This window comes from Dipodomys ordii, unplaced genomic scaffold (genome assembly GCF_000151885.1).
Source record: "Dipodomys ordii isolate 6190 unplaced genomic scaffold, Dord_2.0 Scaffold70, whole genome shotgun sequence".
Lineage (NCBI taxonomy): Eukaryota > Metazoa > Chordata > Mammalia > Rodentia > Heteromyidae > Dipodomys > Dipodomys ordii.
In genome coordinates, this window is record NW_012267286.1 from 3,276,601 (window position 1) to 3,298,925 (window position 22,325).

A 22,325-nucleotide genomic window follows, 5' to 3' on the forward strand; every position below is an offset into this window, starting at 1 on the left:
ATAGAATTCCATTGTGTATATATGCCACATTTTCTTGATCCATTCATCTACTGAGGGGCATCTGGGTTGGTTCCATATCTTAGCTATGGTAAATAATGTTGCAATAAACATAGTTGTGGTGGTAGCTTTAGTGTGGTCTTGTTTGTAAGCATTTGGGTAAGTTGGAACTCAAAAAATTAAATCCCCCAACAACAAATCCTCAAAGAAACAACTGCCCAATAAATAAGTGGGCTAATGACTTAAAGAGAAACTTCTCTGAAGAAAGAAGGATGGCCAATAGACACAAGAAGAAATGCTCAACCTCCCTAGCCATAAAAGAAATGCAAATCAAAACAATGTTGAGATTCCACCTCACCCCAGTTAGAATGGCAAAAATCAAGAACTCTAATAACAACAGATACTGGAGGGGATGTGGACAGAAGGGAACCTTACTTCATTGTTGGTGGGAGTGTAAACTTGTTCAACCACTTTGGAAGGTAGTATGGAGGTTCCTCAAAAGACTCCACATAGAGCTCCCCTATGACCCAGCAGTCCCACTTTTGGGCAGAGCTAGAATTTTTAAACATTGAAAATATGTAAAGATGGCAGAGGCCAACACTCTGCAACTGAAAGAAAATAATGGAGCTACTATTTTACTGCAGCGTATTTTTATAAACTCAGAGTTTTATTTCTAAGTTTATAAAGGATATTTTCCATAGCTCTTACTTTTCAGACAATTTGTGGCTATATTGTTAAAATTAAATACATTAAAAGCAAATTATCAAGCTTCCTTCCCCCATTAAAGTCGCTAATTTGACTTGTTTTTTGTGATACTGAGTTCCACGTATGTAATATATATAATATAAAGAAAAGAGGCTAATTTAACTCCTAGTCCTAGAGCATGAGCGGGGGTGGATGGTACATATCACCAGCTATCAGTTTCCTGTCAGGGCCCAGGTGGGGTAGCATCACATGTCAGGAACACCTGAGAGAGATTACAACACTGGAGAAAGCAAAAGAGCCAGACAAAAGGAGAAAGCTGGATTCGCTTGATAATAACTTGCTCTCATAGTCATCTTTCCAGTCCAGGTCCTTAGATTGAACCCATTCTTAGGAGATAGGCATGAGTCTCTTAGAAGAGAGGAAGCCCAGTGACTAACCATCTCCTATTAGCCTCTGCTTCCACCACTTTCCAATATTGCTACAATAGGAACCTATACAAACCTTTGGTTTACAGTGCATTTCCACAAGAGAGTCTCCTCTGAAGCAGTATCATCATCCCTAATGGAAAGGTGGAAAACGGAGCCCATTGACTGGTCCAAACAACGAAGGGCAGAGTTAGACTCAAACCCAGGTCCAGCAGTCCTGTATCCTAGGATTTTTATGGCATATACGTAGGTTCAAAATTTGATTTTTGAGTTCAGATACTTCATGAGCTGGGGAACAAAGACATATTGGAATTATAAAAGCAATCAATGACAAAATGCAACTGGAAAGAGTTGTTTTTAAATATTGGGTCTGTCATCTGGCACCTTCAACCGGACATCATCTAAATGAAAGACTAAATTCTACATGTTTGTCTTTAAAATCACAATCGAGACTTCATTACATGGTGGGTTAGCCAGGTTTCTATGTAGTACTTCATGTAATGAATGGTTATAGAAAAAATGTATTTCTTTTCTTTTTCATTTCTTCTGACTTTGATTTGTGACCTACCTGTCTCCCAGGGATCTGGTGAAGATTAATTAACCCAGGACAGCTAAGTGCTTGGTTCTGTCCTAGAGAATGGGGTTCCATAAATCAGAGCTATCACTAAGAGGCCTCCATTTGTCCCCAGGCCTGGTGCAGGATGAGCCATCGCTCCATAGCCTACTGGGAGTTACCCACATTCAGGTCAAGGACAGGCTTTCCAGTGACACAGAAACATTTCTTGAAGTTCTTTGAGACTGAGCCCATTTTACCCCATGTGCCTCAGTGTCCTCATCTGTCAAAGTGGAAGCACATGACCAGATGATCCCTGAAAGGAATTTACCCTAGACTTGTTCTTGCTTATGCTTTCTTTCCTCTTGGCCTACTCATCCACTTGAATCTAATTAACCTATTTCTTTTTCCTCAGCACATGTCCTATTAAAGAACTGTGACAGACTGTTGTCATCCAGGTTCTCCTCTACAACTATAGACAGTTGTCTACAGATTTCCCAGGTTTTACTACCCCAGAAGCACGGAAAGGTAGTCAGTAGAAACCCTCTAATTGGGATAGTCCCAGCTCAGAGCTGAGGTCATTCACCTCCTGTGCACATCATCAGATGAAGTTGACAACCATTTGGGCCTACTAGGCAGTTTTCTCCATCCATCTGAAAGAACGATGTGATGTCATTTGCAGGGAAATAGATGGGCCTGGAAAAAAGTTGTATTAAACAAAGTAGGTCAGGCTGCAGAGAGATAAGGAATGCATGTTTTCTCTTGCATGTAGAAGTTAAAACAGAATTATAAATATATATCAAAACATATTCAGAATTATATGCAGACATACATACATGTATTACGTAATGGATAGTGTATTCAGGGGACGATTCCAATGATGTGATTTCTTTGAACATATAACTCATCATTTAACAAAACTGGTACCAGGAAGCTGGAACATGTCTTGTTGAGGGAGTGCCAGTGGAAAGAGGGAAAAAGATGAGTAGAAAAAAAAAGAAAGAGTGGACACATGCAATGGTAATATTCATTGTGGGTATGTGAAAGTGAAACTCAGGAAATGAAAGGTGGTTGGGTTAAGAGAATGATGAAAGGGGTAACATTGATCAAAATGCACACTGACATGTTGAACTGAAACCCTTTGGTAAAATTACTTGATAGTTTAAAAAAATCAAATAAAAACAAGATGGCTTCAGAACGCTTGGCTCAATTGAGACCTTGTTAGGTTGGCCTCAAAACTGTTTCTCATGCTGCCCAATCTCCCTTTCCTTTCTTTTTACAGCTATCAAAGAACAGAATCCTGCACTTTATCTTTAAACATATCTTGTACCGCACGTGCTGTCTCAGCATCTATGTTCACAGAATCTGCTGAGTGACAGGAACTAAAATATCATGTGAAATGAGAACTAATAGAAGCCACAGATGCGTGGACTTCTTTACCTCTTGTTTCATATTATGTGACTAATTTGGAAATTATATTTTCACATGAAAACAGAGCAAAGTTACCGTGGGAAACTTTCAGTCCCTTATATAATAGGATTTTTGTATAAGGCATGAAAACTTTGACAAGACAAGACATTTTTAATTCTATTAGTGACATTTATACTTAAATCTCTAATCACTTTAATCTCTAAATAAACTCCCTTTTTGCTTTTCATTTCATGCAAAAAAAAGTCTTTGGAAAAGAGTATCTAAAAGAGCATTTATATATTATCAGTTCGGGGCTGGGAAGGTGGCTCAGTGGTAGAGCACTTGCCTTGCATGCATGAGGCCCTGGGTTTGATTCCTCAGCACCACATAAGCACAAAAAAAAAAATCTATCTATCTATATATATAGATAGATATATATATTATCAGTTCTTCCTGAAAAAAAGATATGTATGAGATACAGATTGAACTTTAACTGGTTTCTAAGTCATTAGAAACCTATCTGTATAACAGATAGGCCTTCCTTTTTCCCTTTCCTTCATTTTCTTTTATTTATTTATTTATTTTTGTTAGTCATAGTGCTTGAACTCTGGGCCTGGGTGCTGTTCCTCAGCCCTTCAGCTCACGGCTAGCAATTTACCACTTGAGCCACAGTGCCACTACTGGTTTTTCTGAATGTTTTGTTGGAGATAAGAGTCTCTCACAGACTTTCTTGCCAGGGCTGACTTTGAACCGCGATCCTCAGATCTCAGCCTCCTGAGTAGCTAGGATTACAGGCGTGAGACACCAGCGCCCGGCTTTCTTTTATTCTTTTCTAAATGGTTTGGGTTTGGTTGGCTTTGTCTTAAAAAAAAAAAAAGCTGGGTCCCAGAGGTGCTACAATGTTTATCTTACAAAGAAATCATATGCTGTGTATAGGAAATTAAACTTTATATTGTGATGGAAAATTGTGGTTTCCATGCTTGTGCTTAAATTTTCATTTTTCCATTTAAAAACTTGGCAAAATTTATGTTTTGAATCAGATTTGTCCAAACGCAGTTACAGAGTATTTACCTTTTTTACATATATCTCATTCATGGTCAGGGATATATTTACAATTTCTCTTGTTTTTAAAAAAATTAAGTACATTATCATTGAATTTTAAACCCAGATCTGACTAATTTCAATGTCAGATATTTAGGGAAGAATTAAGAAAGAAAAGAAATGAGCTTTTCTCTTACCCTCCACAAATTATAACAACATCAAATGCAGTGAAAGCAGGGGTTATACTGTGGGGGAGGGACATACAAAGCAACAAAGAAATAATCTTATAAATGTGTTAGAATCGTTTAAATAGGGATACAGGAGGACCCATTGCAACAATGAGACTTGCAAGTCATATGTGGAAAATGAACTTTACAACTTTGTTAGGGGGGTTGGAGGATTGGGTTGGGGGGTAGGGGGAGGATGGGATGGGAAGGGGAAACAAAGGAGGAGGCTAGAATGCTTGATAAGAAATGTAATCATTATCTTGCCCAAGTAATTGTAACCCCCCTGTACAGTATTTTCACAATAAAAAGAAAAAAAATGAGCTAAAGAGAAAAAACCATTTAAAATGGTATATAAGAGAACAAATTCCTTTGTGTGTGCATTAATAAACCTAAGCTACATTTTTCCTTTTTGGGAAGCTGGGGCACAGAGCAGTCCTTGGATTTGAACTCATAGCCTGGATGCTATCTCTGACCTTTTTTCAAGTGAGAGGTTAGCACTCTACCACTTGAGCCATGGCTCCACTTCCACCTTTTTGGTGGGTAATTAGAGATAAGAGTCTCATACACTTTTCTTCCTGGGATGGATTTGAACCACGATCCTCAGATTTCCACCTCTTTAGTAGCTAGAATTACAGGTGTGAGCCATGGAGGTGCCCTGCTGTTCCGTATCTTTTGGATTTCTGATTGCATGGATGTTTGTTCACGTTAATAAGGTTATTGGGTGATATACTTTCAACTTATGCAATTTCTTGCTTGTATTTTATATATGTACATGCACACACATACACTCACACAGAGGTGATGGTGGTCAAATTCAGGATATTTCATTGAGCTGCATCCTCAGTCCTTGAGTTCTGGGCATAAGGTCTCATTATGTAGCCCATGCTGGTCTGGATCTTGTGAGTCTCCTGTTTCTGCCTCCCAAGTGTTGGGATTATGGGTATGTGGCTCTGTGCTCAGTTTTCGTTTGAACTAAGATGTTACTAGATATCCTTTGATGCACATTCATGAATATTTTTCATATAACACACATATGATATTTCTATTTCCTGATATATCCTCTGTCCCCATGAGCAGCCACTTTCCTTTCTGTGTATATGGAGCTTTTAAAATTTGACTTATTGTATTTCCCAGGTCACTGTCTATAATTCCCGTTTTTGCCATATGCATGTCCATATATATATATATATATATATATATATATAGTTTTTATTTTTGCTTTCTGATAATGCATTGGCTAACTTTACCTTTGTTTTTTGAAGACTGGGTTTTCTAAACTCAACCTGGTTCTTTTCCAGTGAGAGCGGGCCCTTTTATTCAAGTGATACTATGTTGTTTGACTCTTTCAGTAGCCTCTAGATTATCTGACCAGATCATGCTGATGATTCTGTGACCCCTGAATAAGGAAGTAAAGCAAGCTGTATCACAGATATCCCCAACTTTTGTTTACTTGGACTTTCCTGTTCGTACTTTCCTGTTTAGTTGTGAGTTCCTTTAATCAATATATACTGAATGTTTGCACGATACCACATACTACCTTAGGTGCTAGGTATAAAATTGTGAACAAAAGAAGAAATCAGCCCATGTATTGCTGTCCTGAACTTTATTGCAAAGACAGAATTAAAGGAAAAAACTATAATTGAAAAGAAGTCATAAATAAGGCAAGGCAATAGAATAGATCCTATTAGGATGAGCTTCCTTGAGTAGAAGAACTTGTTATTTTGAAGAACTTGTTATTAGCAAACGGAAGAGATATGAGAATTACTCATGTTTTCTCCATCTGAGAATTACATCAACATAATAGCTCAACAGGAAAAACCACACTGATTTATTTAATACAAGTGTGACATGGCATGGGTGGCTTTCTAAAGAAATGAATACTCCAAGCAGCAGAGTGGGTCACAGACATGCTGATTGGGACAAAAAAAATCATGAATTGTGACAAACAGCCATATTCTGTGGGGGAAACTTAAATGACAGCTATTTTAGCAAGGTCTGTCAACAAATTCATTTGTATTGTTTTTGCCCTGGATTTTATGCAAGTTGCTTTTCTTCTGCTGTAGAGGAGGTGTTTTTCACATCTCCTGAGTCTAGACAAGACAGGAAGTCACAATAATTGTGCATACATTTTTTAAGTGCCTTGAATTGAAATCAGTTAATATACCAGAGTAGCATATTTTTAACTCAAGCAATGGTATATTTGAAGAACTGAAAGAAGGATGGTGTGACTGAGGGGAGAAGACACGGGGTGTGGGGGAGTCTCAGGATAGAAGATGACTTAGAGATGGAGGAACATGGCTAAGTCAGTAGACTGGTTTGTCTGCTTTGCTTGGAAAAAGTCACCCTCCAGAGACATGGAACAAGCAGTTTGCAAGATGAACAGTCGGTGACCAGAGACTGAGATTCCTTTTGTAAAAATGATTTTTTAAAACCTTTTGTAAAAATGATTTTTTAAAATTGTCTTTAAGTACTTGTACAAAGGCATTTCCATTCAGCATGTCAGTCTGTGAATACAATGCATCTTGATCAAGTCACATCATTGTCCTTCATATTTCTCTACCCATCCATCCTCTCAATTTAGCTAGTTCTGTTTTCACTCTTGTATACTATTATATCTTCATCTGCTCAACCTTTCTCTCACAATTCATTTGCCACCCCTCCTCCCCTTGATCTCACTCACCCCTGACAATGCATATTTGAACTTCATTTAGTTAAATGTAAGTTATTCAAAAGAATTATTCCATTGGCATCCCCCCATGCACGTACCATTCTTTAGTTAATGTGTTTGTGTAAGTATGCATAGGACCCTGTATAACTGTATATGTTTACATGCATATTTATAATTTAGATCTAATATGTATGTGTGTGAGAGAGAGAGAAAGATAGAAAGCATGTATCCTTTGTCTCTCTGCAGCCTGACTTCCAGGTCCATCTATTTCCCTGCAAATGATATAATATCATTCTTCCAATGACAAAGTAAAATTCCATTATATATGTATAATGTATATATAATTCCTTAGATACAATGGGATTCTATTATAATGGATTTTGTCTATACATATATACATATGTGTGTATATATACATAAATATAGTCATATCATTGTTTTCGGATCGATTTATCCATTGAGGGCATCTGTGCTGTTTCCATAGCTTGGCTATGGTGAATAGTGTAGCAATGAACATTGGTGTGTACATATCTTTACTGTACTCTTTAGTGTGTATCCTGATTCTAGAGGTGTAAGACCATGCTTCAGGGGGTGGAAATGTAGATCGCTGAAGATGGAGAGGTCAAGGAACTGAGAGACAGTGTTGGGCCAGTTATCTGTATGTGTGCTAAGGAACCCTAGTGTGCTGGCAGGCTTTCAGTGAAGGAGAAGCCTGGCCAGGTACCAGGTGTTTAATCCATAAGGTGTATTGAGTGTGGGATAGGGGAGAGGTGGGGAAGAACCACTTAGTGTGCCAAATACACATTTCAGGTACCATCAGATGGTTTGTATAATAGCATTCCTTATTTTCAGTTACAGCCTTCCTCAGTTTTCCTCCTCTTTTGGCCCTTGTGTAGATATCCCCAGACTGGAACTAGATAAGTCTCCCTATCAGAGTTTCATATTCCAAGATGACAGGAATTGTCTTAATCACTAGTGTGAACAGTAGGTAGACTTTCCTGCCTGACCCAAGGACAGGTGGTAGACATTGATCATTAAGTAGTAGATGAAGTAAGCAGTGCAGCTTTAGACGAAAAACAGGACCTTGTTTTTTAATTTATATACAAGTCTATGAATTTTATAAACTTGACATGGAGTTTTGCATTTGTGACCACAATTACCTTTGCGTATGTGTCATTTATATTGTATTCTCATGTTATTTCTTTCAAAAGTTGACCTTTTAATCAGAATAATTTATTTCATTTGGATTCCATTAGAAATCTACCAATTATCCCAATATTTTGAGGACCAAATTCGTTAGATTCTTTTTTTAATTTTATATATATATATTTATTTATTGTGAAAATACCATACAGAGGGGTTACAATTACATGGGCAAGATAATGAGTATGTTTCTTATCAAGCATTGCAGCCTCCTCCGTTGTCTCCCTCCTCCCACCCGGTCCCCTCTCGTACATCTCATTGTTGCAATGGGTCCACCTGTATCCCTATTTAAACGATTTGTTTTTTCCTTTCCCCTCCACAAATTATATACATATACATATATATCTTTAGACAGAAATTATTCTCAGTGGAAAAACCCCAATATGGCATGACACATTTCTTTGGAAAGGATCACCCTGCCTCTCTCCCTCCACTTTATGTCTAGAAGCTTCATCATTCTCCATTCATTCATCCCACCAGCCAGCAATCTTTACCAAGATTTTAAAGTCACAATAGTATGATAGACAGAGAGACAGATGGATAGATGGATAGATAGATAAGATACAGTACATCTTACCTATCTACCAGCAGGCAAACATCAAAATTTTGAACAGCAGTCTTTCTAGGTCATGAAGTTTTAAATGCTATTTTTTTATGAGCTAAAATATACTTATACAAACTATGGTTTTGTTAGTAAGATTTTTTTAAACATAATATTAGGGAAAGGGAAAGCATGAGTGGATCAAGAATGTCAAGAATCTGGCTGTGTGAAATGGAAGAGAGATTAGCTGTGTAGAAGCACTGGGCAGGGAGATGGGAGAGGTGGAATGTGCAGGCATGGGATATTTGCAGTGTATTGGATTTTGCTGCATGCTCGCCTTAAATGCTTCTGCTTTCAGTCCTCGTTTCCAGGTCACTTGGAAGAAATCCCAGAGTCTCAAGTTAAAGAGCTGGGAGTTTGGGTTTCTCCTTAGAAACCCTGTTGTTTTATTCCCTGGGGAGACATAGCCATTGATTTAACTGTGATATTTCCTAAAACCCAAAAAACTCTGTCAGCGTCCCCTGCCTCTTTCCCACCCTAAGGGAGCCTTGCTTTTGACTCTGATAATGTCTGTGAATCAACACCAATCAAAACTTGTTTTCAGTGACACTTTATAGTCTGACCCTTAGCAGGTAGGCAAGTGGGCCTGTGGATTTCATATGGATCAATTTGTACCTCCAAGCTTTAACATTTGCCACAGAGACAAACACCTTTTACAGTTTGGAAGTAACTGAAATCTTTTTTTTTGAGGGCGGGAGGAGGGGGGTGTCTGGTTGTGGGGCCTGAACTCTGGGCCTGGGCGCTGTCCCTCAGCTCTTCAGCTCAAGGCTAGCGCTCTACCACTTCAGCCACAACACCACTTCTGGCTTTTTTCTTTTTGCTTATGTGGTGCTGAGGAATCGAACCCAGGGCCTCATGCATGCTAGGCAAGCGCTCTACCACTGAGCCACCTTCCCAGCCCGGAACTGAAATCTTTTAAGATGGTATTTAATATGCCTTCTTGTAAACTATGGGCATCAAGCCATTCAGGTTTGAACAAAGCTCTTGCTTGAGATCTGCTCCAAGATGAAACCCATGCCAATGCCAAGTGTATATTCTAAATGACGTAGTCCTTCCTCTAGGTGGAGAATTCTAGGTGGCAAAGTGATGAAGGATGAGATTGAGCAAGAAAAAGAATGAACAACGTCATTCCTGAGCTGGGTGCTGGTGGCTCACTCCTGTAAGCTTAGCAACTCAGGAGGCTGAGATTCCAGGATAGCAATTTGAAGCCAGCCTGGGAAAGAAAGTCCATGAGACTCTGATTTCCAATTAACCACCAGAAAACTGGGAGTGGAGTGTGGCTCAAGTGGTAGTGCAGTAGCCTTGAGTGAAAAAGATCAAGGACAGTGCCCAGGCTCTGAATTCAAGCCACAGGAACAGGACAAAAAAGAAGGGGAGGAGGAAGTGGAAGAGGAGGATGAAGGGAAGGAGCCAAAGAGAGGAGGGAGGAAGAAGGAAGGGGAGGGGAAGGGGGAGAATAGAATCAGCAGCAATACTACTCCTAAAGTCTGGAGGATTTGGGCCCACACTACATATTCATTATTATTATTACTATTTCAATATCAAAAGGAAAAAGATGACTTACTTGTAAGTTTAACATCTGTAGAAAAAGGGTAAGTGGTTGGTACATAAATACTGCACATGATCAGAACATTTGTTAAATAAGCGTCCTAATCTTCCTTGATTGTTCTTTCCAGCTCTTTTTTTCAAAAGGAGTTGGACATGGAACTTTGAAAGCAGAGGGATGTGATATGAAGGAAATCCAAAATTTCAGAATGCTCCAGATTCTTGAATTCTGTAAATGCGGTTTCTAGATCATTATAGAATTGTTAAAGAAGTTGTTTATAATCTTGTTAGTAGGTTAGAATGCATAATCTACCTTCAACCTCACCATAACTACAATAAAAAATAAAGCAAATTACAAAACAAACTCTCTTGTGTTTCCAAGCAACTGCCAGTAAAAATCAGCAGTGTTCCTAAAGGAAATAACAAAGCATGGTTTATGCTTAGACTTTGTATGCTTTGTGTCCATTCTGGGTCTTTTTAATCTTGAGGTAGTAAGGTTCAGAAGGTTTTAATGCAAAGTGTGTTAAAGGGGCTTAGATCTATTATACTTAATGCAAAAAATGTAATTTTGCTGTAAGTCCCTCTATTTACAAGTAAAATTAAACCTAGGGGAAAGTACACTGTGCCATCTTAGTGAGAACTTTAGCCCTAAAACAATTATTTTATTTTTTTAAATTTTCATATTCTACATATTTATCAGGTATCATGTGATTTATTTCAATACATATATAAACTGTGTAATGACCAGAGCAGAGTAATTGGTATATGTGACACATTAGGCATTTCCATTTCTTTGTGTTCAGAACATTTAAAATTTGCAGTAGCTATTTTGAATATTCAAAAAATTGCAGACATTACGGTCAGCCTTCTATGTTACATAACATAGGAATTTCCATCTGGATGTGATAATCCATAAAGTTCATAAGTTTATAGACCATTTACTATGTCAGGTGACTGAGTTCTGCTTAAACTACCATGAAATAGAATTGTCCCACAAATCCCTCCTATCTCATAAGTAAAATTGCACCCAAGGGAAAGCATAGAGTAGATCAACTGGTGGTTCCATCTGTAATCTTAACTACTTGACAAGTGGATATGGGAGGATTGTGATCAAGGCCAACCTGGACAAAAATTTAGCAAGACTTTATCTCAACAAATAAGTCAGGCATGACAGGAATATATGGTTGTAATCCTAGCTATGTAGAAGGTGGAAACAGGAAGTGCACAGTTCAAAGCTGATCCCAGGCAAAAGGTCAAGACACTGACCAAAAAATACCGCAAGCAGAATGGATTATGGGCATGACTCAAGTGGTAGAACATTTTCTAAACAAACATGAGAGTTTGAGTTTACACAGAAGTAGCATCAAAAGATAAGTTATGGTAACGTGAACATCCCACCAGTAGTAAGTGATAGAATCTGCATTTCATTCCATCCCCCTGGATTGTTGCTCCAGTGTGTATCAAGTGCTGTGAACCAGTGACTTCATGAGTCCTTATTCCTCTAGAGACAGGGAAAAACTCCATTTCCTTCTATAGATGGAAGTATAGAAAGAAGGCCAAATAAAGCAGGGACCTGATTGTTTTTACATGTCATGATTGTTACAGGAAAAGGGGATGGAGAAGGAACTACAAGGGAATTAATGCGTTCTAGTCCACATTGATTCCAGGTTCAATTTACAGATTGTATAAACTTCTTATAGAATAACTTCAAAGCATTACAAATCTGAATTGAGGCAAATGCACTTTCCATGCATATAACTAATTCTATTTTACCATCTTACATACTTGTAGAATCTTACTGACTTGTTCAGGGTATTAAGGGAGTAGCAAAAATAACAGGTAGTTCAAATATGAATGTCAGAAGGAATCTAGGTCATATAGTTATTTGAGTTTCTGGTAGAGCACCTTCAAAATAAAAGTATGAAGTGACAATGCAATTACCTCTATGGGTTTGCACTCATGGTTTGAAGGTGGCTAGGGTTGTATACTCAGCTAGTGCTCTATCCCTGAGCCATGCCTCCAGCCCAGCTTTTTGGAGATGGAAGTTATTTTTGGAGATGGGGTTTAGCAGATAATTGCCCCAGCTAGCTTTGAACTTCAGATCTCTAAATTGAATATCTGAGCCATTGGTACCCCACTATGTAAATGGATTTTTAAAACTTCCAGTTAAAGGCATTAAATCCATATTTTATAATAAAATGAACCTTCTAATGTAGGCTCTGTTTTAAATATGACCTATTTAAGTAGAGAGAATTTATATTCTTTCCCAAATAGTGCCTCATTTGCCAAGGTGAGATTTCTCTAGAAAGAAAAATGCATTCAAAATATGCTTGCTAATGTTCAGGAATAAGGCTTCTGAGTAGCCATCCCTAGTTTCTCCAAAATCAAATCTCTGCAACAAAAAAGGTTTCTTGGTTTTGTTTGTTTTTGCTAGGACCAGTGTTTGAACTCAGGGATTTGTGCTCTCTCAGCTTGTTGGTCAGCTGGTGGTCCTCCATGTGAACCATACCTCCAGCTTTGGTTTTTGCTGTTTGTTTTGGACATGCAGTCTCATGGACTTTTCTTTATGGCCCGGCTTTCATGGTGGTTTGCTGAGCTTCAACTTTCTGAATAGTGAGAATTACAGGTGTGAGTCCCTGGCACCCAGGAAACTAGGCCTTGTTTTAGGAGTATCTTTGCAGGTTCTACTATCAGGTTATTGTTGATTATTTTATATTTTGTGCCCTGATTTTTCTTGGGTCTTAACTCATAGCACCTGTAAAATAAGAAACAAACAGCCACCCTTCATTCATCTCTGTCATTTATCAAATATTTAATCTCTATTGTATACACCAAAAACTTCCTTATATACTGTTAGTATTCACAGCAATTAGACACCAAAACCTTGTAAAGAAATAGGAAAGTATGACAAACAGATACAGCAATACAAAGCTTGAAATAGTTTAAGTTCATTTTGTTTCAGTTTTCCACTTCTGAGTGTAAGACAGCTAGCCAGATTTAGTCCCAGCACGCCTTTAAGAGTGCTTCTTACTGGAGACTCCAATACCTTGGAGGGTGAATAAATGTGGAAAGAAAATTGAAAATCGAGTTTGGCTGATTGTATTAGAGAAGTGAGTGAAGCAGGATTAACTTGCCCTCCAAACCAGACAGATCTGAAACATCTATCTCAAACTGGAGCCTAGGGCCAAGGATAGAAAGACCAAAGAGATGAGTAAGAAATGCAGCATCTTAAACTAGTTGGAGAGAAATTGAGAGAAGTGGATTTTAAATACTTTGTTGTCATGAATATGATGAGTCTTCCTGCCTTTTCTGCTTATGGGGTGCTGAGGAATTGAACCCAGGGCCTCATGCATGCAAGGCAAGTGCTCTACCACTGAGCCACCTTCCCAGGCCCCATAACTTAGTAGTTTTGATAGAAAGGGTTATTTTAGGAGTAAGTTCATCATGGGGAGAGGTGGTCACAAGAGTTAAACCCTTTTGGTGGTGGCAAACTCAAGCCTTCCTTCAATTGTATGACTACATTTCTGTGTGGGATTATACATAGTGTGTGTTGGCAAGAAGGGTAACTGGCCAATTAAGGAAGATCCTTCTCTTTCCTCTACTCAGACCACTTTGGCGGGAGAGTGTTTTCACTGAGTATACACACACAGAGCGAGAGAGAGAGAGATACATCAAGGCCTGTACAGCCTGGACATCGTTTTAGCCCATAAGTCTGTACTGGATTAGAGCAGAGAGATAATTATGATGTTTCTGTGTAGTTATATATGATCTATATAAGGATAAATAATAGTACCTGACTCCTTGACAGGAGTCATATTTTGATGGTTTGGCATTCATAGGCAAAGTGCTAAACAATTATTTTTGATTTAAAAAAAAACTTGCCAAATAATTAACTTCTCACTTTGTTTGGTTTTGATGAAACTGCTGTTGTTGAGTCAAAGTGATTCAGGCCAAGCACTTTAATTTGCATTGGTAATCAGTTATTTTGCATAAAGATTAAACTTGTATTTGGAACTGGAGTGAAGTTACTTCATTAGAAGGTGACTTCTCATTCTCCTACAACTTGAAATTAGACTTTTAAGTTTAAAAACTGTCTTAAGAGATGAAGGTGAAACCATATCCAAATTCTTAGAAGCTATTTTTAAATCTAGAGGTCTCTACACTTGGTGATACTATTCCCCCATTGATATCTATGGGAAACCGGGGTGGACCACATATTTTCCTTAAAAGCCTTGTTTATCTGACAGGTTTTAGTTGTATATTGCTCACAGCATTTAGCTTAGCAGACCTGACAAGATTATGGCCAGAAAGGTTATATTTTTACTAATATAAGAGTATAGACTTGAGCTTCAAAGGAAGAATGAAGCCCAACTATTACAGCTAGAGGACTTTAATAAATATTAAATGACCTATGAAGCTGGTTCATACCTTAGCTTCAGGACTTGGAAGTAATAAGAAATTCTTGAAATGGTGCTAAGGTATTATTGGATGTCTTGCTTTTTATAAGCTACCCTTACCTTTTACCAATATAGTTGTGAGAGCCAGGGAAGATGAGATAGGATGGGTGATTTGTGTTGCTGACTGAATTAAAAGTGAGGAAAGCCCTAAATGTAAAATGAATTCATGTCTTCAGCAGGATAAATACAGAAATATGCTTTTGATATACTAGGTATTTAATCCCTCCTCTTCACCTACTCCCTTTGCAAGTTAAGTTATGAACTTGATGTTGAATTTAAAGCATGCCAAGAGATGAGAATCTCCATTATTGTTAAATTCTCATGTTAATGAACACAGGAAATCAGTGGTATGGTCCTAGTTGGAATGTCAAAACATGCCCCAGTGGGAGATTGCAGAATAATTTACAACTCACAGGACATCTCTAAGTGAGGTGATTATGTGAGAATAAAACTAAGTGAATGTGCTTTGCAGAGAGAGAGAGAGAGAGAGAGAGAGAGAGAGAGAGAGAGAGAGAGGGAGGGAGGGAGGGAGGGACAGAGAGCACTTCAGTATCACAAACTCTGACATGGCCCTCTTAATCTTTGCCTCCTTGTCACTAGAGCAGCCTCATTTCTTGCTTCTAAGAAACTGGATATTCTGCTTAGGTTGGGGCTTTTGCCTTTGCCTCCCAGATTTCTTTCCCCAGTTGACTTTGAGGAAACATGCCACCATGTTGGTACGGGATAAGGAAGCCTTCAACAAACAGGAGCTCAAACCCTCAGCTCAGCATACCTCAGAGACTGAACCCTGCCACCAACTTAGTCCCAGGTTCTTCTCCAAGTAACACTGAAGATGAGACTCCAGCCACAGCTGAGCTTTTGATGGTAGTCTTAGAGAGACCCTAAAGGAAAATGTCTGGTCCATTGTAACTTGGATTATAAATTCAGGGGGCTTCAGCTGCACAGCTGGTGGTATTTGCTGCATAGCAATGGAAGGTTAATATGTTAGGTGCATTAATTTGCTTGAGCTTCCATGCTGAAGTTCCAGGGACTGAATTTACTTCCTCCTAGTTCTGCTAGACGCTGGAAGTCTTGCACTTGAAATTTGAGAAGGTATATTGTTCCTGAGGCCTTTCTTCTTACTTATATAAGCCCATCATCTCCCTGTGTTTTCACAGGGTCTTTCTTTCCCATACAGAGAACAGCTATATTGGATTAGATACAGCTCACACTACTGACCTCATATTTAGCATAATGACCTATTTAAGCACCTCATCTCCACAGATAATTGCATCTGGAGTCTGGTAGCCTAGGACTTCAATATAGGACTTTTCAGGGAAAAAACTTAGTCCATAACAATAATCTGTCATTATTTTTATCTTTATAGCTAAAACTCTGTAGAATTTATTGCTTATAAAGTTTCTTTTTACTTTTTTGCCTTTTAAAATTTTGATGTAGTTATATATTATATAATTTGAGTGCTTATACATGTATCTCACATAGTTTAGCATATACGCATATATTTTTCTTTTTTTTTACTTTCTTTTTTTTTTTTTTGGTCGGTCATGGGGCTTGAGCTCTGGGCCTGAGTGCTGTCCCTCAGCTCTTCAACTCAAGGCAAGCTCTCTACCATTTGAGCCACGTGCTACTTACGGTTTTCTGGTGGTTTGTTGGGGATAAGAATCTCATGGACTTTCCTGCCTGGGCTGGCTTTGAACTGCAATTCTCAGATCTCAGCCTCCTGAGTAGTTAGGATTACAGGCATGAGCACTGGCACTCACTTAGCATATATTTTTACATAGTCTTATCCCTGTAAAATTACTGCATTTATAAGCATATGTCTTTTCTATACTTTACATACAATAATTTACAATCTGTAAGAAAATGCTATTAAATGCAATTTTAAAATTTGGCTCAAATTTTTGTGTTTACTTGTACATTCCTATATGAGTATTCTAAAAGTAGCTTATTTAAAAAAATAAGCTTGTTTGAGATATAGTGGCTTGAATTATAAATATTTGATGTATGTGTAGTGTTATGCATTAGTAAGGTTAGGATACCTGTTTGGCTTCTTGATAATATGGATTTATTTAATACATAGCTGGAAACTATCCATACTGTGATGCTAATTCATTAAAGAAGTATTATTCTCTAACTACTAATAACACTATATCCGTATCTATCTATATCTACCTAATAGATATAGATAGGTAGGTAGATAGATAGATAGATAGATAGAAAATAGTTTCCTAAATTGCCACAAACAAAGAAATAACCTGCTAAATGTATCAGTTCTTTATATTATATCCTCCAAATAGTATGTCCTCCAAATTCACAAGGTCAAAGGTATTTTCAAAATAAAGCTAAAACACGATTTGCTTTTTGACAAAGATTGTGTTGATGCTTATGCATGTGTTGGCATGAGTTACGTTATAAATACAAAAGAAATACAGAAGAAGAGGAGGAGGAGGAGGAGGAAGAAAGAAGAAGAAGAAGAAGTAAGAAGAAGAAGATGATGATGATTGGAGTAAATTTATGATACCATTTTCATCAGTTGAGGCAGTAGTATTGAACTCCTGTGAGCTGTAGTGGTGCATGTCTGTAATCACTTATTGCTCAGCTGGCTAAGGGAACCCAAGATGGATGGATTGAGAGTCTGAGACCAGCCTGACCTCTACAATGAGACTATTTTTTAAAAACACACAAGGGAAGGAGATGCAACTCAGCTATAGAATACTTAGAATGGCTTTCACAAGGTCCCTGGGTTCTTGTCCATCTCCAGTGCTATAACAAAGAAAAAAAAAACCCTATTTCATGGAGAAATCAACAAGTTCATGAATTGGTGATCAAAGTTAGCACCACTTTTGAGAAGCTGGAGAAAGTGTCCCTCTATACATGGTAGAGTTCTAGTAAAGCCTGGGTAGCCTAAACCATCAGCAATTATTTGACAAAACCACAATGAGAAAGATTTTTTTTACCGAAGAAATTTTTCAGAGATATAAGGGTTGGAAGAGACAGGGTGTTAGGGAGAGGAAATGTTCCAAATTAAAGGAAGTGAAAGAGAAATAAGAAGTAAATGTCATATGTAGCCTAACCTTGATGCTGCAGTACAGGGAGAAAATGCTACCAAGGGTCTTTCCCCATTAAAGCAAAAAAAAAAATAGAACATGATTGGTAAAGTGCTGTAATAATGCTAAATTTACTGAAGTTCATAGGTATAATAGTAAGCAAATATCCAAAACCTTTGAAAATACACACTGAATTTTTAAGGGTAGGATAAAGATCTTGATATTTGAAAGCTACCTTCAGATGAGACTGAAAAACTATACACAAATATACACGTATCCATCTGTATGCATACACACACACAATTAGGTAAATATGTATACTTGCAGAGAGAAACAGAGCAAGTAAAAATATTCATAATAGGTTTATCTAGCTACATAATATCCAGATGCTACTGTATTATTCGTATTTTATTTTTTCAGTAAGTTTCACTTATTTTCAAACAAGAAGTTAGAATTAAATTTACTTACTTTAACAATTATGTAACATATTCATTGTTGTATGCATACATGTATTAACGTTTTTATGTTTATTTTTTCTTATTGAATACGAATAGAGTAAAACCTAGTCAATCAACTTTACATCAGCAGGTTTTTGGTGTCCTTCATCATTTTTAAGAATTATAGGAGTTCTGAGATCACAGAAATTTCAGACATTGGTATACACATAGGCATCCCCTCATTCTCTTCAGCCTACTTTATGGCATGAATTAATTAAAGCTGATTTTCTAGCTGCCACTTCCTAGTGTTGTAATAGAGGTAGCTGTTTGTACCATCTCTGTCCCCTAGTTCTCTTATTTGTGAAATAAACGTGCTACCCATGTCAAAGGGCTACTGTACAGTTTAAGCCATATATTCAATAAAAAGAGTCTCAGCTTATGGCCAGTACATTGTGGTGTTCTTATAGACAACATGCATTTCTATATCCTTGTCTCTCTGCCACTTACTTTATTCCTGGAAAGTGACTTGGGTTATCATCAAATACCTACCTACTACTATGACTACTACTACCACCACCACTACCACCACCACCACTACTACTGCTACTACTACTACTACTACAAGGAAACTAAAGATGGTTCTTAATATGTGGATTTATAATGGTTTCTACCTCATAAATGGTCAGGGAAACAGGCAGGTGGAGATAAGCAAGCCACGGAGGTACTTGGAAGTCCTTGTTATGAGAAAGAATATTATGCATACAGGAAGTTAGATTAACAATTATTTGCAGAATGGTTGACAGAACATTTGGCTGGACCGAAAACAATTCTCCCTCAGGAGTAAAGTATGATTACCTTATTTGACTCTACTATCATTGGCATTCCAGTTTCCACATATGCACACTGTGCTTCAAATGAACATGCCTGTTTGAGTTATTGAAGTTGAAATGAACAAATGTCACAAATGTCTGTAATCTTAGCACTGGCACTGCATTAGAAAACCCTATCTCCACTAAAGCAAAACAAAGTTATACATCATTACTTACAGTCAAGTTGTGGAGTAGTACTGTTTTGTGCAATCTCAAACAGCCCAGTTATAATTCTAAATCCAGCTGTAATCTGTATCTCATCCAATCAAGCATCAAACCAATAAAAAAACTTCATCTGAAGTAATTATTAGATTGTTGACTTATAGTGTTTAACTAAATTCAAATGCAAATGATAAATAAGTGCCAAAGTTTTGTGTCTTCTTAGTATGCCATTTATTATGCTTTATTTTTTCTTTATTGTGATTTTGTTTTCTTTATTACTTTTTAAAACAGATCATCAGAAACTGGAAAGGGAAGCCAGAATCTGCCGTCTCTTGAAGCACCCCAATATTGGTAGGAAAATGTTTACAATGTATTCTCCATGTTTTGTTTAACAAAGTGTTATACCAAAATGAACATGTTGATTTCACTAGCTATAATATATACCAATTCTTTACAACTTTGTCTTTACAAGCAAATATTAACTACTATTAATAGATTCCTACCATTTGGTCTTGGTTATATTAATTCAGTGTAGGTTTTACATACTTGTGTTTGTGCCATTTTTGAAACAAGAATGAAAAATACAAATCATCCCCACCAATTAGACTAATCTTGCTTTATGGAAATTAATATCCTATATTAACTGAATCAATAGTGTATGTTTCCTGTTGTGCTGAGGAAACTTGATTACACATCACCATGGAAATACTGAGTGTAATTTAAAGATGAAACAAAGTAAAATTAAGTAATCTTTGGTTATATTACATTAGCTTTATTTTTAACTACATATTTTGGTGTCTGCTACATGAACTAATTCAATTTTCCTTTGAAGACTAATGTGAAATAAAAATGGTAATCCTACTTTAGAGAAGCATAAAGGTAAAAATAAAATAAGTATATAACATATACTGAAAAAGATATGTAGATTTTTTTAAAAAAAATCTGAAAGCAACAAATTTATTTGAAAAGATTGTTAGTTCAGTGTTAGAGCACCGGCCTGGTGCACTATTTAAGGCCCTGGATTCAATCCTCAGTATCACAAGAAAACTCTTTCCAAAAGTATGGATTATATTTGTAATTATAAACAAAATTGTTATAATATAAATAGATAAAATATATACTTAACTACAGTAAAAGATAAGAAAATGTGTGTAAGTGGCTTATAGAATTCTAAGAAAAATAAGTCTAAGGTCACATTTAAAAATTAGCTACACATGACATTTCTAGCCCTAAATTTTTTATTGTCTCTAGGAAGAGACCTAACTTGCAGCAACAAGACTGAAAAGGTTTTGGTGAATTTGTTCAAGGAGAATTTTGAAGTTGATTTGGTTCTGACCAAATCCTCCTCTCAGATGAAACAGACATCAAGTTCAAAAGTTCTAATACTAGGGGCTGGGAAGGTGGCTCAGTGGTAGTGTTTGCCTTGCATGCGTGAGGCCCTGGGTTTGATTCCTTAGCACCACATAAGAGCAAAAGGTGGAAGTCGTGCTGTGGCTCAACTGGTAGAGTGCTAGCCTTGAGCTGAAGAGCTGAGGGACAGCGCTCAGGCCCAGAGTTCAGGCCCTATGACAGGGGAAAAAAAAAGTTCTAATACTAAAGGAATCTCAGTAGGAAACCATTGTGTTTGAGAAGGATGGTTGCTTACATGGACCTTATTGTTAGGTATACATAGCACTGTATGCAATTCCATATGTGGGCATGAGGAAACTTACAAGCACACAAACTGTCCCTTTCTATAAAAGAAGTTTTCTCATGCCTGTGCGTGAGCATAGCATTCAGGGTCCATAGAATTTTTCTTTTCCTAAAACTGGAAGAGTCCTTGGGGATTATCTCAACACCATTTAGATAATGGAGACTGAGACTGGAGATCTCTAGAATAATGATTTATGCCCATGTTCACACACAGATCTCCACAGAGACAGTATCTGCTCTTTTCTTTCACCTTAGAGATAGGAAGTCATACTGCAACAGTGGTCTTTGCAAAATAGCATCCCTGAAATGTTCTCAGGGTCAACAATCACTGTTTGTTTACTTTTTTTTTGTCGGTTATGGGACTTGAACTCTGGGCTTGAGTGCTGTCCCTCAGCTCTTCAGCTCAAGTCAAGCGCTCTACCACTTGAGCCACAATGCCACTTCCGGTTTTCTAATGGTCTGTTCGAGATAAGAGACTCAATGACTTTCCTGCCCAGGGGGAGGGAGGGGGCTTTGAACCATGATCCTCAGATCTCAGCCTCCTGAGTAGCTAGGATGACAGGCGTGAGCCACCAGCACCCCGCTATTTTACTTTTAACAGATGACTTTTCCAACTCATGAATTTTGTCTTAATGATCTTTTTGGTGTGGGGCTTGAACTCTGGGCCTGGGCACTGTCCCTCAGCTCTTCAACTCAAGGCTAGCGCTCTACCACTTAAGCCACAGTGCCACTTCCAGTTTCCTGAGTGGTTTATTGGAGATAAGAGTCTCAGGGACCTTTCCTGCCTTGGTTGGCTTTGAACCTTGATCCTTAGATCTCAGCCTTCTGAGTAGCTAGGATTACAGGTGTGAGCCACCAGCATCCGCCTCTTAAAGATCTATTTTTTGAACTTTGCTTCTGATTAATTGAAGCAGTGCCTCTTCATCTAGTGCTCTTGGTGCACAGCTCTTTCTGCCACACCTGAATCTGTGGCATTTCCCAATTGCGGTAAAACACAGTGGCAGGAACATTATAGCTGAGCAGAAGGCAGGTCGAAAGAATCAATGAATGTTGTACAATTTTGAGCGTTTACAATCACCTTCTCCTAAGACAGAAGTTTACTGGATTGGACAGTGTTCATCCTGCAGACTTACAACTTTGTGGAGTGCCTTTTAATTCGCTTAAATTTTTTTCAAGATTATTTAAAACGTATATGTTTAAGTTTGTAAATATAATGGAAATGCTGTGTATCTTTTGAACTGGAAAAAATCCACTTGGAAATTTAAAGAAAATCTATAGTAATGATG

The 22,325-nt window shown here is 37.7% G+C and overlaps 1 protein-coding gene across 3 annotated transcripts in view; it reads left to right on the forward strand.

Annotated features, from left to right (window-relative positions):
- Camk2d (calcium/calmodulin-dependent protein kinase II delta) overlaps positions 1-22,325 on the forward strand; it is a 258,154-nt gene that overhangs the window by 69,227 nt on the left and 166,602 nt on the right. For all 3 annotated transcript variants that reach the window (XM_013023816.1, XM_013023817.1, XM_013023819.1), the window contains exon 3: positions 19,639-19,698. In XM_013023816.1, the coding sequence (XP_012879270.1) occupies positions 19,639-19,698 (60 nt within the window). The remainder of the gene's footprint in view (positions 1-19,638; positions 19,699-22,325) is intronic.